The sequence below is a fragment of the Tachyglossus aculeatus genome, chromosome 14 (assembly GCF_015852505.1).
Source record: "Tachyglossus aculeatus isolate mTacAcu1 chromosome 14, mTacAcu1.pri, whole genome shotgun sequence".
NCBI classification, from domain to species: domain Eukaryota; kingdom Metazoa; phylum Chordata; class Mammalia; order Monotremata; family Tachyglossidae; genus Tachyglossus; species Tachyglossus aculeatus.
Window position 1 is genome coordinate 35097301 of NC_052079.1, and position 13230 is coordinate 35110530.

General features: G+C 41.5%; 1 protein-coding gene and 1 non-coding gene across 2 annotated transcripts in view; one reads left to right on the forward strand and one right to left on the reverse strand.

Annotated features, from left to right (window-relative positions):
- Positions 1 to 3659: 3659 nt before the first annotated feature.
- On the forward strand, positions 3660 to 3797 carry LOC119937422. The gene has a single exon (XR_005454092.1). It is a non-coding gene; the product is annotated as a small nucleolar RNA SNORA7 (small nucleolar RNA).
- Positions 3798 to 7090: 3293 nt separating this feature from the next.
- The window catches only part of POC1B (POC1 centriolar protein B), a 61681-nt gene continuing 55541 nt past the window's right edge, over positions 7091 to 13230 (reverse strand). The window contains exons 11-12 of the mRNA XM_038756010.1: positions 12672 to 12878; positions 7091 to 8063 (exon numbers count right to left, since the gene is read on the reverse strand). Coding sequence (XP_038611938.1) covers positions 7959 to 8063; positions 12672 to 12878 — 312 coding nt within the window. The 3' untranslated portion in view covers positions 7091 to 7958. The remainder of the gene's footprint in view (positions 8064 to 12671; positions 12879 to 13230) is intronic.

Below are 13230 nucleotides of genomic sequence, written 5' to 3' on the forward strand. Positions count from 1 at the left end.
CTTGGTTCAGATGAGCAGATATTATGGAACAGAAAAGACCAAAAGCTATTTTTTGTTGGTGGCTGGTAAAGGCAAGATTGATCCTTCAGTACAGGAGCTAATAACGAAAATAAAAGCTTAAACCCATACCGGTTCTTTATTTCTGTACACCTAAGTATGCTGTTGTAGATTTAGATTGGCCACGTGCTAATTCCACTACTTGTTACTGTTTTTACGCCTGCCTCCTCCACTGAAGTGCCAGCTTGTCGTGGGGAGGAAACACACCAGCAAAACCTTCGTGTAAGGCATTGCACTCACTAGGCATTCCATAAATACCATTACTACTGCTGTCTTTTGCCTTTTGCAAATTACGGTAAAATGCCTCAGCCAAATTGGCATTATTCAAATTTAGATCAGTGAAGGCTAATGCAAACTTTTTTCTAGTGAACCTTAACTACTTCCATAATATTCAGGTTACAGAAGGGTTACAGAAGGCCAAGTGATGGCTGATCATTTTTTAAAATTTAAGGCTAAATGGTGTTGGTTGCACAAAAATGTGCTTCCAGTCCAGTCGTTTGGCAATAAAATTTACAGCTTAAGCACCAGAAAAGGAAATATTGTAAATAACATCACATCCTTTACCGAATAATGTTGTGCTTTTGTAATGTATGTCTCAGACCCTTCAAACTACCACTACATTCTTATGTTCATTTGGAATGATAAAGGAGATTTATTATCTGCGTATGGGAGCTCAGGGACCCTGCATCCCCTTCTCTTCTTTCTGAAGTTCTACCTACTATTGTGGAGGCCAGACCGCTCTGCTTGGGGAAAGCTTAGTACACACAAGTGCATGAATGCGTAACTTTAAAAGTCGGTCAGTTTATTCTTCATCGAATCAGAAGTGCCGGCACGACTGTGCTAACTCCAAAGGCTATCACTACCCAATAATCAGAAGCCAGGAGAACCGATTTCTCATCCCAGTTCTGCTACTGGCCTGTCCTGTGGCTTTCCTAAACTGTCTGCCCTCTCTATCACTTAGATCATAAATCCTGGATGGGGCAGAGACTGTGTTTGATTTAATTCTAGTTAATTCTGCCAAAATGTGCATTTTCATAACGCATTTTTGTTTGAACATCGGAAGGGAATACTTGTTCAAGGAGGGCCTGTTTGGATACGGTGCGCTGTGGTGGTGGAAGAAATGGCTTGCGTGTGTAAGTACGGCATCAAAACAAATGAGTCTAACAGTTGGGTTTCCTATAGCGTGGGGTTTTGCAAGAGCACACACTGTATTCTAGAAGCCTATCTTGCATTTATCTCAGTGCTTAGGACAATGCACGGCACAAAACAAGTGCTTACTAAATACCATATCCAATTAATGAACTATAACCTATAAAGTTGAACTACTGTGTTCATATAGGTCTTTCCCCCAATGGTAAATTCTTTGAGAAACAGATTTATCTGAGTCAAGGATATATTTAATATACTCAGTATAATTAAATGCAACTCACATCCCCCACAGAAAGACTTCTGCTTAGTTTTATGCTCTTACACAGCAGCATGTGTATAGATAGAAAGTCATGGATTCTAATTCCGGCTCTGCCATTTGTCTGCTGTGTGACCTTAGGCAAGTCACTTCACTTCTCTGGGTCTCAGTTACCTCATCTGTAAAATGGGGACTGAGACTGAGAGCCCCATGTGGGACAGGGACTGTGTCCAACTCAATCTGCTTGTATCCACCCCAGCTCTTACTACAGTGTCTGGCACATAGTAAGTGCTAAACAAATACCACAATTATTACTATTATTAATTATTAATATTATTAATAATAACAATTGTTCACATTCCTTCTATACTAGATCCTGAGCAATAAGAGCCCTCTAGCGTGTAAGCATCTCATGGGCAGGGAACGTAACCTTGTTATATTGTACTCTCCCAAGCACTTAGTATGGTGCTCTTCACAGTACAATCTCAATAAATAACATTGATTTGTACTTTGACATACTATTGGGGGTAAAAAGTGAAATGAAACACAAAATCATGAAAGTATGAGACAGGTGTTCTCATGAGGAAGAGCTGCTACCTCAAACATTTGTTTTTTCTCCACTTGCGAACTGCATCTTTAACATTTCATTTTCAGAGTTATGAAAGATCTCTCTGACATAAAACAGCAGGCCTTCTCACAGGCCTATTCTGGCTTTTACCCGCTTTAAGAGCAGCAGATAGAGGATTTAACAACTTTGAACTTTCACATAATTTTCTCTCAAAGCTACTATTAGAGTATGAATAAACAATAGCCCTTTGCAAGCACACCCTCTGCTAAATGATTCATCTTCCCACAGACCTTGATATTCAATACAGGTGTAGGAATAAACACTGTAAGCCCTCAGGTTCCATCACCAGGGCTTGGAAAGGCTTCAGTGAAATTCTATAGCAAAGGGACTAGTGGTTCCTGCTACTTTCTCTTTGTTCTAATGCTTTATCTCTCTGAAAAGCATAGGGATTTCCTCCAGGGATTAAGAGGAGGAAACTATCTGAATTGGAGGTACTATTTCATCAGAAGAGAAATGCACAAAGGGACCAAAACGTTGATTTTGAAACAGGAGGTCTGTTTCCTGACCCTATGCTGCTTTCCTTTCTTGCAACCAAGAAGTAGGACTTAGCTGTAATTGTCCCCCGCGAGTCTACAAATCCCTTGGGCTTCCAAGGCTCTGGATACTCAGCTCTTCAGGACTCACGGAAAAGCAGAAATTGGTGGGTTCTTTTGGGGGAAAGTCAGGACCACACTGCACACCCTGAAGAACTTTTCTCAGAATCTGTTAGTATAAAGTGGGCAAAAAACACACTCTAGTTCGTGATTCAGCTTAAATACTAAAAGGGAGAAAATGAAGAATTTTCTAAAGGTAGACTATTTTGATGTTCTCTATAGATTGTCTTTTAATGGCATTTGTTAAGCACTGTTAACTATTCTAAGTGCTGGGGGAGGTACAATTAGGTTGGACACAGTCCTTGTTCTCCATGGGGCTCACAGTCTAAATAGGAGGGAGAACAGGTATCCTTATTTTACAGTTGAGGTAAATGAGGCACAGAGAAGTGAAGTGACTTGCCCGAGGTCATGCAGCAGACGAGTGGAGGAACCGGACTTAGAAACTTAGAACTCAGGTCCTTCTGACATCCAGGCCTGTGCTCTCTCCGCTAGGTCACACTCCTTTGTATTTGAACAAGACACCACTCGCTGGAAAATCATCTACCAGATACATCACATTTAATCCTATCTAGGTAGGTGCTTCTACTGTAGGCAAAGGCATTATGGTAGAAGGGAAAATATTTGTGATGAAAGACATCCAATAAAACCATCTATTATATTGCCTGACAACATTTAGATGAAAAAGACAACTCATTTCTATCTAAAAAATATACAAGCCACTCCCACATCTGGTGGTGAAATGCTCATTAAAAAGCTAAGTTACCTAGATGGTGTTGGCTCTTTTATTACTTTGAGTCTTTTTGAAACCAACTTCTCCTTGATGTGTTTTATGATGGAGCAGGGTATTTTCATTCATTCATTCGTATTCATTGAGCACTTACTGGGTGCCAGACAAGGAGCCTGTTAGTTCTAGGGGTGACAGGACCATGATGGGCTATTATGGTGGAGAGGGATTTAAGGATGCTAGAAGATTCATAGCCTCTCAGGATCGCACCTGGAGAATTTCCAGTACTCTACCAGTCTCGACTACGAGAGGGAGAGTCAAACAGAGGCACACCTATTCCATTCCTAGCTTGGGCAATGGCTAGCGAGTGGAAGGCAATCTGCTACAAGTCAAAACTCACTTTCCTGTGTGGAAGGAGGTAATGGCAAACCACTTCTATATTTTTTTACCAAGAAAACTCTACGGATACACTACCAGCAGGATTACAGAAGGAGAATGGGGCATTCCAGGAGAGATGTGTCCATGGGGTCGCTATGGATCAGAAACGACTCAACAGCTTAAGACAAGACAAGGAGATTCATCCATAATCATGGGGATGGATCCAGGAAGGATAATCATCACCCAAGGTGATGCAGTGAATTTGACGACAGTCATGTAATGACTGATGGCTGAGAAGCTCCAATATTTTACACATTCTTAATTCACTGCAATTAAGCAATTGATCTTGCTCTAACACGAAATATATCTCAAGAAAAATTGCAAGATTAATATTTATACACCCACAGCATGCGTGAACAGGTAAATATAGCAGTGACAAGATTAACTCTGTTTCCTTCGACAATCACTGAAAAAATTCCACCTAGTTCCTGAGTTCCCTGACCTTGTAGACAAAGTCTTCCTTTTTGCCTCAAACATTATCCCAGCAGAAATATTTTGGCCTTCAGCAGCTAAACTTTTATAATACCAATTTTCTGAGTAAAGTGTTTTATATCTGGACTTCTTCATGAACGGTAGACAGTTTCTCTGCTTTTATGGTGGAATAACTACTTCTGGTCAGTTGTCTGTCACCTGATTTTCCCTCCTAGAATAAAAACTTCTAATGATAGTACAAAGATTCCTTTTTGGACAAATTTCTATATCAATTAGACGTCTAGACTGTGAGCCCACTGTTGGGTAGGGACCGTCTCTATATGTTGCCAACTTGTACTTCCCAAGTGCTTAGTACAGTGCTCTGCACACAGTAAGCGCTCAGTAAATACTATTGATTGATTAATTAATCAATGGTATTTATTGGGCATTCACCCCAGCTCTGTCACTTATCTGCTTGGGCAAGTCACTTCACTTCTCCGTGCCTCAGTTACCTCATCTGTAAAATGGGGGCTGAGACTGTGAGCCCCAAGTGGGACAGAGACTGTGTCTTAGTAAGTGCTTAGTAAGTGTCTTAGTAAGTGTCTTAATAAGTGTCTTAGTAAGTGTCTTAGTAAGATGGTAAGTGCTTAAATACCATCATTATTATTATTTACCTTGTACAGAGGTACTAAAGTGCTTGGGAGAGTATGAGAGTACCACCTTTCTTATATTGTACCCTCCCAAACACTTAGTACAGTGCTCCGCTCGTAGTAAGTACTCAATAAATACAATTGATTGATTACAATGCAATAAAGTTGGTAAACATGATCTCTGCCTGTAAGGGGCTTATAGTCTAGAGGGGAAGACTGACATGAAGCAAAGCATTACCAAAAGAAGCAGAGGTGGATGGGCAATGATTGAGGTTTCTAGAGAAAATGCTATGTTGACTGTGGAAAAGAATCAAGCGTCTCATTTTTACAAGGCAATCCATTTAGTACCTTCCACTGGTAAAATGACTTGCTAGAATAGAAATGATATATTTTCTATCTTCCACCTCTCAAGCCAATCCACTACTAGTCACTCCCCACTTTAGGACGAGACACATTTTCAATATCTTCTTCAATATCAGTGAAGATTCAAATGTTTCTTGAAGCATAAATTGGAAGTGAATGGGACTCTTAAAAGGCAGATACTATATTTAGACACTACAGCGAAGCATAGTGGAACAAGCACAGGCCTGGGAATCGGAGGAACTGGGTTTTATTCCCGGCTCTGCCATGTCTGCTTTGTGACCTGGAACAAGTCACTAAACTGCTCTGGGCCTCGATCACTTCATCTGTAAAAACGGAATTAAGACTGTGAGCCCCGCCTGGGACATAGATTGGGTCCAATCTGATTATCTTTTACCTACCCCAGTGAGTTAGTACAGTACCTGGCACCTAGTAAGCACTTTACACATACCACAAAAATAATGTGAAGATGAATCAATTATTCACTAATTTTTCTATCTTCAACATTTTGTTGGTTCAAAAAACCTGCTTATATGGATCGGCTTTGCCGATGAGTACATTAGCATTACCATAGCATGTCAACCCAATTGTTACCTCCAACCTCGCCACCCAAGACTTCTTGGATAATCAGTGGGCCGATTGTGTTCCTTACACCCAACCCCCCAGTTACAGGTGAACCTTCTAACAACCCTACCTTTCTTTCCACTCTAGTAATCCATCCCGGACAGCTCAACCACGAAATTAATTGGCTGCCTCCTCACAACATCCCTAAAATCCACCCTTTTCTCTCCATACAAACTGCTACCACATCAATCCCAATCACTTTTGTTATCTGACCTTGATCATTGTATCTTCCTCCTTGCTGACTTCCCAGACTCCTGTCTCTCCCCATTCCAGTCCATACTTCACTCTGCTGTCCAGATAATTTTTCTAAAAAATCATTCAGTTCGTGATTCCCTTCTCAAGAGTCTCCAGTAGTTGCCCATTCACCTCCACATCAAACAGAAACTCCTCACCTTGCCTCCTTCTGCCTCACCTTATTACTCTCCTACTATAACCCAGCCTTCACACTTTGCTCCTCCAATGCTAAACTTCTCACTAAACCTCGATCTTATTTACCTCACGGCTGACCTCTTACCCATGTCCTGCCTCTGGTTTGGGACGACCTCCCTCTTCATAGCCCACAATTACTCTCCTCCCCTTCAAAGCCTAATTGAAGGCACGTCTCTTCCTTGATTAAATCCTCCTTTCCAGTTCTCTCACTATCTTCTGAATTGCCCTGACTTGCTCCTTTTATTAATTCCCCCCTCCCAGGCCCACAGCTGTAATTTAATTATTTATATTGATGCCTGACTCCCCCTCTAGACTGTAAGCTCGATGTGGGTAGGGAATGTGTCTGTTATATTTTTATACTGTACTCTCCCAAGTGCTTAGTAAAGTGCTCTGTGTACAGTACACACTCAATAAATAAGATTGACTGGCTGACTCTAGCAAGAACATGCTGTTATTTCATAAAACACATCAAGAAGTTGGTACCCACCTGCTCTATTATAATGGAAGGAAATGGTTGTTTTCTCAAAAGGAGGGGGAAACAGAAATTACGTGTTACTATTTAATCTTTGTATTCAGAAACTTTTAATGATACTTGATAGAAAGCTACTTACACAACTGCATGCAAATTCAGTTCTCGGTACAACTGTAACACAGTTGAGGGACTGTTAACAATATGGTAGTTCCCAAACAAATGACTTCAATTTACTTATGTACCTCTGTCACTGTTACTACAACCTTATCATTAAGGATACTGAAATCACACTAAGGCGATCTTTATCAACTCTTTATTACAAATTTCACTGCACTGGTGTGTTCATATTTCAAAACTTTCAGAAAAAGAATATGCTCTAGTGCTTTGATATGTATTCGTTTTCTTTCATGGCATCTCCTTTTGGAAAGTGAACACATTGGTTAGGCAGAAGACAATGAAAAGAAAAACCTGTGGTTTCATTTGACATTTTCACATGTCTGATCATGTGTAACTAAAAATTGCTTACCCTTTAAAAATCTCAGCTAGCTATAGAAATTCTAAGTGACTTGGAGGTTATTTTTATTTTGTAACTGCACTACGCAATATTTGAAAAAGGAAGTTATACTCAGCTAACCACTTGACTTGAGTGAAAAGAAATATGATGGACCGGATCCCTCCAGGTAAAGTAGTCTAATTCCCTGGAGTTGAGAATCACTTCTGGAAGTGAGTGACATCTTTCAGGTCATCAAAAATTGCTCTTTAAAGAAAAACTCTATATTTTAGCCTATGGTCAGAGAGCTCACCTCTCCAGCAAGTACCTAATTTACATCTCAAGAGTGTTTTACCCTCTTGGAAATAGCTAGACTCTAAAAGTAACTGGAAACAAATGGGGGAAAAAAGAAAAAACCTGTATTCTAATTCCTCATATTCAAATACTTCAACATTATAAACAGAGTTTCTAAATTTTAAATGGTTATATTGGCCTTTGAGTTTAAAAATGTCCTGAATGTGTGAATGGTTGGACTTTTCTTTGTGCTCAAGCATTAAAAAAATTCCAAAATGTTAAGAGTTCGTGAATGTAATGACCAAGCTAAATAACATTTTACTTCTTCCCCTGAGCATGTATATATGCTAATGCAAAAATCAGAACGTTTCTAAACATCTTTTTTACTCTTCTCCTTTGGTCTGAAGTAAAAATTTTTGTTGGAATTCGAGGCAGTCCTTTAGCTTATCTTCAGTCAAAGTCAGTCGCTGCTCCAGGATTGAAACAGTCTGTAAGAAGGAGAGTAATGTTAGCTGCAAACTATTTGATGACCAAAATCACAAAACTGCAAGCACTCGAAAGATTTTTGATAGTTCAGGGAAAAACAGAAAATGCTACCATTCATTCATTCAATCGTATTTATTGAGCGCTTACTGTGTGCAGAGCACTGTGCTAAGTGCTTGGGAAGTACAGGTTGGTAACATATAGAGACGGTCCCTACCCAACAGCGGGCTCACAGTCTAGAAGGGGGAGACGACAACGAAACAACACATATTAACAAAATAAAATAAATAGAATAGTAATACTACCATAACTCTCCTGAGTAAGGGTCTCTACCTTGGGCAATGTTTGGGGGTACACAGCAGACTGGCCCCTTCATGCCAAGTCTGCTCCAGCACTTGAACTTGGAGCGCTGGGACCGGGACAGGAAAAAGGTGGTCTTGCTTCTTATACGTGAGCCCGTTGTTGGGTAGGGACCGTCTCTATATGTTGCCGATTTGTACTTTCTAAGCACTTAGTACAGTGCTCTGCACACAGTGAGAGTTCACCTCCTCCAGGAGGCCTTCCCAGACTGAGCCCCCTCCCTCTCCCCCTCCTCCCCCTCTTCATCCCCCCCACCTTACCTCCTTCCCTTCCCCACAGCACCTGTATATATGTATATATGTATTTATTACTCTATTTATTTACTTATCTTACTTGTACATATCTACTTTATTATTTTGTTAATATGTTTTGTTTTGTTCTCTGTCTCCCCCTTCTAGCCTGTAAGCCCGCTGTTGGGTAGGGACCGTCTCTATATGTTGCCAACTTGTACTTCCCAAGCGCTTAGTACAGTGCTCTGTACACAGTAAGCGCTCAATAAATGCGATTGAATGAATGAATGAATACAATTGAATGAATGAATGAATATACATGATGATTTCAAACGGAAAGAAGGTTTCAAGCTGGCAAGAGATCTTAGGGTCAGATGAGGGTGCACCGTTCTCTCTCTGGGCACTTATTTTATCCTTAAATTAGCAATATCCTTATTGCTAGTTTTACAAATTTCATCTCTGAGCACCTTTACATTTTTGAATAGGTGAGCTTTTTTCAAAGTATTTGTCAATCAATCAATCGTATTTGAGCGCTTACTGTGTGCAGAGCACTGTACTAAGCGCTTGGGAAGTACAAGCGAGCACCTGCATTCCATGAATCAATCAATCGTATTTATTGAGCGCTTACTGTGTGCAGAGCACTGTACTAAGCGCTTGGGAAGTACAAGCTGGCAACATATAGAGACAGTCCCTACCCAACAGTGGGCTCACAGTCTAGAAGAACTGTAATAAGCACTGATGTGAATATAAAAGTAGCAAGATACTTGTTCCCTACCCTCAGGGGCTGAAGACGACAGACAAAAGTTATTCACAAATGGTGAAAGTAGAGGGAAGAAAAAGGATAAAGTAGTAGTACAGGAACATCAATAGGAATCAGCTTAATAACTGAACGTACAAGTACATAAAATAGACAAAAGTATATCTAGGCTTGGAGTGCTGCAACTGGGGTATTCTGAATTGAATTGTGGAAGGTGACTTGGAGAAGGTGGGATTTCAGGAGGGCCCTGAGGATGGGGAGAGTTGTGGTCTGGCAAATTTGGGGGTACAGAGTGCCAGGCTGGAGGGAATAGTATGAGGGAGGGATGTGAGGTAGCATAAATCAACAATGAAATACAGCTTGAGGTTAGTTAGGGAGGAGCCAAGAGTTTTAGCAGGAGAGTAGGGGTGAATAGAGCCAACATGGAGAGTGGTGAGGGTTGGTGGAGAGTGTAATGGATGATTTAAATGAATTTGTCTTGAATTCTTGAAGTTGTTTTTCATCTGAATTCTCGGGGCTTATAATCTCATGGATTCAGAAGCCTTAACCATATATCCATACAGAAACATTTTCCTCAAATGACTTCCTAGTTTGACTCCGTCTCCTTCCACTCACAAGGCTGCTCCAGGTTCTCCAGGTATGGGGGTAAGGTGGCACTTCAAGGTGGACCCAGCCAGAATGGCACTGGTCCCATGAGCGCAGTCGAGGCTAGAGGCCACTTTCCATTTTGACACAGGCCAGATTCATAATTTGGGGCAACTCTAGTTCTGTCGAAACAGCCTAGATTTAAAACAAAGCATCCATGTGACCTGGAATGAGGCTCCTATTAGTCTAAATAGTCTATTAGTCAGTTAAAATGGATAACCACTGCAATTCATTTTACTGGGACATGCCAAAAATAAATAAAAGAATACTTGGGGTAAAAGGCATATACAGCCCCTTCTAGACTGTGAGCCCGTTGTTGGGTAGGGACCGTCTCTATATGTTGCCCACCTGTACTTCCCAAGTGCTTAGTACAGTGCTCTGCACACAGTAAGCACTCAATACATACGACTGAATGAATAAATAGTAAATGATTCATTTTCAGAAGCCCAAGAAAAATAACTTTTTACCAACTGCTCAAATTTTGTTTATTCATGCTTTAGAAAATTTGGTACAGAATTTAGAATGTTGCATTAACATTCTCCAGAGAATCTCCAGTGGCCAGTGCCAGTCAACCTACGCATCAAGCTAAAACTCCTCACTCTCGGCTTCAAGGCTGTCCATCACCTCGCCCCCTCCTACCTCACCTCCCTTCTCTCCTTCTCCAGCTCAGCGCGCACCCTCCGCTCCTCTGCCACTGCTAACCTCCTCACTGTACCTCGTTCTCGCCTGTCCCACCGTCAATCCCTGGCCCACGTCCTCCCCCTGGCCTGGAATGCCCTCCCTCTGCATATCCGCCAAGCTAGCTCTCTTCCTCCCTTCAAAGCCCTACTGAGAGCTCACCTCCTCCAGGAGGCCTTCCCAGACTGAGCCCCTTCCTTCCTCTCCCCCTCCTCCCCCTCCCCACCTTACCTCCTTCCCCTTGCCTGTATATGTGTTTGTACAGATTTATTACTCTATTTATTTTACTTGTACATATTTACTATTCCATTAATTTTGTTAATGATGTGTATCTAGCTTTATTTTTATTTATTCTGGTGACTTGACACCTGTCCACATGTTTTGTTTTGTTGTTTGTCTCCCCCTTCTAGACTGTGAGCCCATTGCTGGGTAGGGATCGTCTCTATATGTTGCCAGCTTGTACTTCCCAAGCGCTTAGTCCAGTGCTCTGCACACACTAAGCGCTCAATAAATACGATTGAATGAATGAATGAAAGAAGGGGAGCTACTGAAAACCATGTTTGTAGGCATGGTGGTCTGCTCTCATCCTTCATTATTCCTGATTCAATCCTACCACCTAGCTAAACTTCCCCCTTTTTCCTCCTTTCTTTCTCACCTCTAGGCCTAAATGCAGATTGTGCCAAAAACAGGTTTATTCCATGTTGCTCAATATGCCACAGGTTCCAAAGTGAAATTGTTGCTTTGGTGAGGAGGCAGAGTTTCTGGAATGATACATCTCTAAGAAGCCAGCAGGACAGGGCCAAAGCAGCCTAATAAAAAGAAGCAATACTATCCTCCTCGAAAGAGTTCCCCCTGTTGTCTTTGGCCTTAAGAAACCAAGAAGAGTGGTCTGGCTTCCACACATCTCAGAAGATGTGCCAACACTATCATAAATAGTGTCTTCAGAGAAGCAGCAGCGTGGCCCAGTGGATAGAGCCCGGGCTTTGGAGTCAGAGGTCATGGGTTCAAACCCCGGCTCCGCCAATTGTCAGCTGTGTGACTTTGGGCAAGTCACTTAACTCCTCTGTGCCTCAGTTACCTCATCTGTAAAGTGGGGATTAAGACTAAGACTGTGAGCCTCTCGTGGGACAACCTGATCACCTTGTAACCTCCCCAGCACTTAGAACAGTGCTTTGCACTTAAGTAAGCGCTTAATAAATGCCATTATTATCAGTATTATTATTATGAGGAAGGTGACCTTCCTCAGCTTGGAAATTTGACGTCATCTAGATTCCGGGATTCCCCACCACCCTAGCAAGCCCTAGACAACACTGTCTTTCTGACTCCTATGCGGCTTCTCTGGGATCCCATACAGCAGAAAGTCAGGCCAGGCTCAGGAAACAATAATCCTTGTCCCCAGGTTGGTCACCCTTGAGCCCTCACGGTGGGTGAAGTGGCAGTCCCCCACCCATACACGATGCCTTTTGCATCTATATACTCCTGCTAAGACCGCACACCTAAAAAGTGTCAAGGCCAACTATGTACAAACTACACCTCCAACTAACTTTTACTTTCAAAGGTAACAGTGACACTGCTATCTTATCCAGGTGCACAGTTGTGGTCACAAAGATCTATCATCCGGAACTCTCTCTTTCACTTTTACTCTTTGTTCACCTAGTTCGGTTTTCTCGCCTCACATAGACACAATAATTACTGATGATTGGGATGACACTATAGCCTAAGGAAAAATCACGGTCCCTGGTACGGAAGCACTTTACGCAGAAATCCTGTTAATCCCCGGCTGTTTATATTGCATCCTACTTAGACTGTGAATTCCATGTGGACAGGGACTCTGCCCAACCTGATTATCTTAGTACACTTAGTCCAGTGCTTGGCACTTAGTAAGTCCTTAACTACCATAATAATTATTTAAAAAGTATCTGCATCGGAAGCATGCTACTCACCATTGTCAAAACGTCTAGTTGTTCTAAAATTTGTTCCAAAGCACTGCTTAGAGCTGGTGGGATACCGCTCTGATTTTCCCCGGGGGCTAAAACTGGTTCAGGGTGGTCCTCTGTTTCTCTGGTTGAGATTGCTGGGATCACAGGGTTCTGGAAATCTCCACTAATGTCTTGAGATCTATCCAGTGAAGCCCCATCAGAAGTTGTCGCCTTTAATGTCAGAGAAAAAGGGTACAACATTTTAGGTATTCCAAAGTCTCTGGGAAATTCACCATCAGTAATGTTATATTTGCAGAAAAGTATAATAATAATCCTTCACATATTTGAAGAACACTGTAAAGTGACTCTTTAGCTTTTTCTCCAGTTTCTCTTTTCTCAAGAATTATATTTTCTAATCCTCAATCTAAGACAATTTCTATACTTTATTACTTATGAAGCTATTATCTTTTCAGACAATAAATTCTACAGGAAAGTGGCCTACGTTTTTAAAAGGTCGGGTGCTAATTAGATAACTAAGAGATGGATGCTTTTCTATAAGGAAGCCTACAAATTATCCTGTAGC